Source organism: Aristolochia californica, unplaced genomic scaffold (genome assembly GCF_029961685.1).
Source record: "Aristolochia californica isolate CCGP_79_NKW_82.1479 unplaced genomic scaffold, dmAriCali1.0.hap1 SCAF_3, whole genome shotgun sequence".
In the NCBI taxonomy this organism is placed as follows: Eukaryota; Viridiplantae; Streptophyta; class Magnoliopsida; order Piperales; family Aristolochiaceae; genus Aristolochia; species Aristolochia californica.
The window spans coordinates 11,884,924-11,888,449 of record NW_027181992.1 but is presented as its reverse complement, the minus strand read 5'-3'; the positions used below and the strand labels follow the sequence as shown (position 1 = coordinate 11,888,449).

The window sequence follows — 3,526 nt, the reverse complement described above, 5'->3', positions numbered from 1 at the left end:
GTCACGACTGTAATGTGATGAAAGTCGCGATAGTTCCATTATTAATATATAAGATGATTCCATTATTAATAGTATATAGACGCGCGTCTAAAGAATTCGTAATATAATTGTTTCAGGAAGGATATGTAACCCAAGTGGGAGATTGTTATTCTAATTTGGGCAATATATTTATTATTTAATTATATTTACTATTTAATGGAATGAGTTGAAATTAAGTGATCTAATTTTGTTAAACCCATTGAAGAATATGGGCCATGAATATGGGTCAATTAATTAGATACCATAGGAAATTATAAGAATCAGGAGACATTATAGTTATGGTCTGTAATATACTAAATCACACATAGTTTTCCTTCTCCGAAGAAGAGAAAGAAGGTCATATTGAGGAACTAAGGAGATTTAGTTGAGAAAAATCACAAAACCAATTATCAATTTATATCGTACAGGTATGTATCCCAATTGTAATATTGTGGTAGTATATAAATTCTGAATTAGAATTTAAGATTAAGGTTTTTTCTAATACACCGATCATCCCTCGTCGTTCCGTAATTGTCGCCGAATTCACCGACAACTTCGAATCATCCTCTTTGCTCTTCTGTGATTAAGTTACGGAAGATTTAGGAAACCAGTATTCTTCTAAACAAAAACCAAAGAATCACTCACCTGTTTTTGAGAAGATTATATGGATGAAATCACTGACAAGATGGCGTGTGATTCAGATTCCAAAGAAGAGAGAAACGATTGAGATAGATGGTGACAGAGAAAAAATAGATATTATTTCATGGGGGAAAATGGATTGTCTGGGCCATTTACGTTTTTGTCCTAATATTATCGTTGCAAATTTATGGCTCTCCTCTTTGCGTTTTTCCGTGCTCTGGGAACCAGTTCTTCAGATATCATAAAGTAACTCTTCGAAGCGACCTATGTGCTGCGGCAATAATGTCATCGCCAAAGACACGTCACCGTCGTCTGGACTCGGCACGACGTAGCACTTCCCGTCGTTGCTGTCCACCGCTGGCGCAACCAACAATGGTCGCCCCCAGCCGAAATCGGCGCCATATAACGGCAGCCTCGCCCAGCTATTCACAGCCAAGTTGGGGTACCCCTCGCCCGGCATAGGCCCCTGGTTCGGCACCAGTTTCTCTCTCACGTAGTCCAGATATGACCTCAAGTAATCTTCGTTCATCTTCTCCAGCGTCTTCTTTATCTCTCCTGCAGCGTATGACAATGGCCGAGACACAATGTCACCGCTTTTGGCGATCGTAGCGGCTCTAAATATGGGATTGGCGAAGAACCCAGGGGCAAGCGGCGGCCGGAATCGGCTCCTACCGTCAACGGCGAGGTATATCTTGCTCTCCTGCTCATCTGGTAGGTCTCTGGCAATACATGCACAGCGCCAGATATGGGCAGCGAGGGCCTCGTAGGTAGTAGTGTATGGCCGCCGCGTCGATTTGTTTTCCTCCGAGGAAGCTTTCAACTTGATGAGGTTCAGCTGCTCGCGTGTGAGCTTGAAGGAGGATGCCATTAAAGGACCTGTTTGTTCCGGGAGGACATTGATGGGAGTGGGGGGTGGCTGGAGTTCGACGTGCGGGTATGACGGCGTGGGTGGATCTCGCGGGCGGAGGGCCGTCCGGTCGATGTAGGGTTCAACAACAAGCTCAGCACAGCCCAGGCGAGCGATGTCCGCCCAATGATTGATAAAATGCAGGCCGGAGTAACCATCCGTCACAAAGTGGTGAACTGCAGTGCCGACTGTAACTCCTCCACTTTTAAAGCGAGTCACCTACGCACCCACACCAGAAGATCACGCCGCGTATCCCGAAAAGAAACTTGAAACCATTAAGAAAAAGGAAAAAATATACGGACCTGAACCATAAAGAGATGAAAAAAGGAGACGTCGCCTGTGTAGGTGTCCTTGACGTCTGGTATGAGTTTCCTGAGTTCCGCTCTGGATACAGAACCGCAGATGTCATCTAAACAGGAATCGGTGTCAGCTTCCACAAAGAGAGCTCCTTCTTCATTACAGTTGATTTCGATCCTATCAGTTTCGTCTCTGCTCAATCTACCAGCGAGAGGATAGAATGGCACCAGGGCCTTGCTCAGGGATTTTTTCAGAACATTAGCATCGACGGGTTTTGAAGAATCATTAGGCCTGAAGAAGTAGACGGCTAACGAGTATCTGCGACTCCACATATCGACGTCGGAAATCCACAACCTTCGTTTCGGAGTCTCCTCTGCGGGGCGGACTGTAGAGGATTCCCTCAACTTTACGATCAGTCTCTCTTGTCCTCCATTTTCAGCCATTGTGGAGTGAGGATACCTTACTGGCCGAGAAGAAACTCAACTTATAGAGAGAGTCCTTCACGCCGGCGGAGATGTTGGAATGTGAAATCAAGCTTAGCCATTAATAAGCTTTATCGCGTGAACTGGTAGTCTGGCTTCACTACCATAGGTGTTGGTGGAGATGTATCTGAATTAAATCTTAGACGATTACACCTGCTGTGACACGTCTCAGAACATCTACCACAAACCAGGTTTGAATCAGAGATATATAGCTTTTGAATTCAAAGCCAGAAGTTGACGTCTTGCCTTTGGATTCCATGATAAATAGGATTATACGGAGAGAAGGAGAAGCAGCCACCAATTTTATTTATAGATGCTAAAATAATATAAAAAATAGAGACAAAAATCATAAATTAATTATACGAATGACATTCCAATTTATTCATATCTATTGACAACTTAGTTCGATCCAGAGACAAAAATTATAAATTAATTATATCAATGACACTCTAATTTATTCATTACCCTCTTTCGATCATTTACTACCACCAACCAGAGTCGGAGAAGATACGGATGAGTTATAGTAAACCCACTATTTAGCCACAAATTCATGGATAAGAGAGAGAGTTATCTTCCATTTTGCTTAGTATTTCCTATGAAAATTGATGAGAAAAAAGAAGACAATAATCTCTCTAATCCCCCTTCTCTTCTAGCTTGATGGGATAAGCTACTGAAGCACAGCCTTAATAACCAGGTTTATTTAAGTTAATTAAGTGACTTAAGGATAACAAAATTACACTTAAGTCTTTACATCCAGAAGCCTCAACCGTCTCAGATGGTGCTCATAAAGACGATATTAGTACAAAACCAGAAGGGGAGGTACAAAGTTAATAGCTCTGACACCATTTTATGGCTCCAACTAACTCAATCTGAACAGACCTGAAAATTCAGATCCTGCTAATAAAGTCTGAGCCACCCAACGCATTTGAGACCCATCGCCCTCCACGTTTGCCAAATATGTGAATGAAAATACATCTTTCCCCCCAATTGATTAGAATATTCGAATACTTTTCCCCACTTTTGAATATATTCTATTTTATTCGTATTTGGAGAAAGGTGGAGAAGGCTGAGGTCGCTGGCATTGAGCACTAAGACTTGGTTAGGTGAGAGAGTGGGTCTCGATGGAACCGTCCTACCACAACTCATTCCACCATTCAAGCTTCTTCTATTCTATAAGGAGGGT

General features: G+C 42.6%; 1 protein-coding gene across 1 annotated transcript; it reads right to left on the bottom strand.

The window, feature by feature from the left end:
• Window positions 1-754: 754 nt before the first annotated feature.
• On the bottom strand, window positions 755-2,527 carry LOC137960329 (shikimate O-hydroxycinnamoyltransferase-like). Its single transcript, XM_068807921.1, has 2 exons — window positions 1,867-2,527; window positions 755-1,783 (listed from the first exon to the last, which is right to left on the bottom strand). The coding sequence occupies exons 1-2, from the start codon at window positions 2,302-2,304 to the stop codon at window positions 890-892; spliced, it is 1,332 nt and encodes a 443-aa protein (XP_068664022.1). The 5' UTR covers window positions 2,305-2,527; the 3' UTR covers window positions 755-889.
• Between the last annotated feature and the right edge of the window lie 999 nt (window positions 2,528-3,526).

What these genes read in the sequence shown, in the direction of transcription:
- LOC137960329 (XM_068807921.1), bottom strand. Translation starts at nt 2,304, where the DNA reads ATGGCTGAAAATGGAGGACAAGAGAGACTGATCGTAAAGTTGAGGGAA. An exon ending in TTCATCTCTTTATGGTTCAG is followed by an intron (nt 1,784 to 1,866) that starts GTCCGTATATTT and finishes GTGGGTGCGTAG; the next exon opens with GTGACTCGCTTTAAAAGTGG.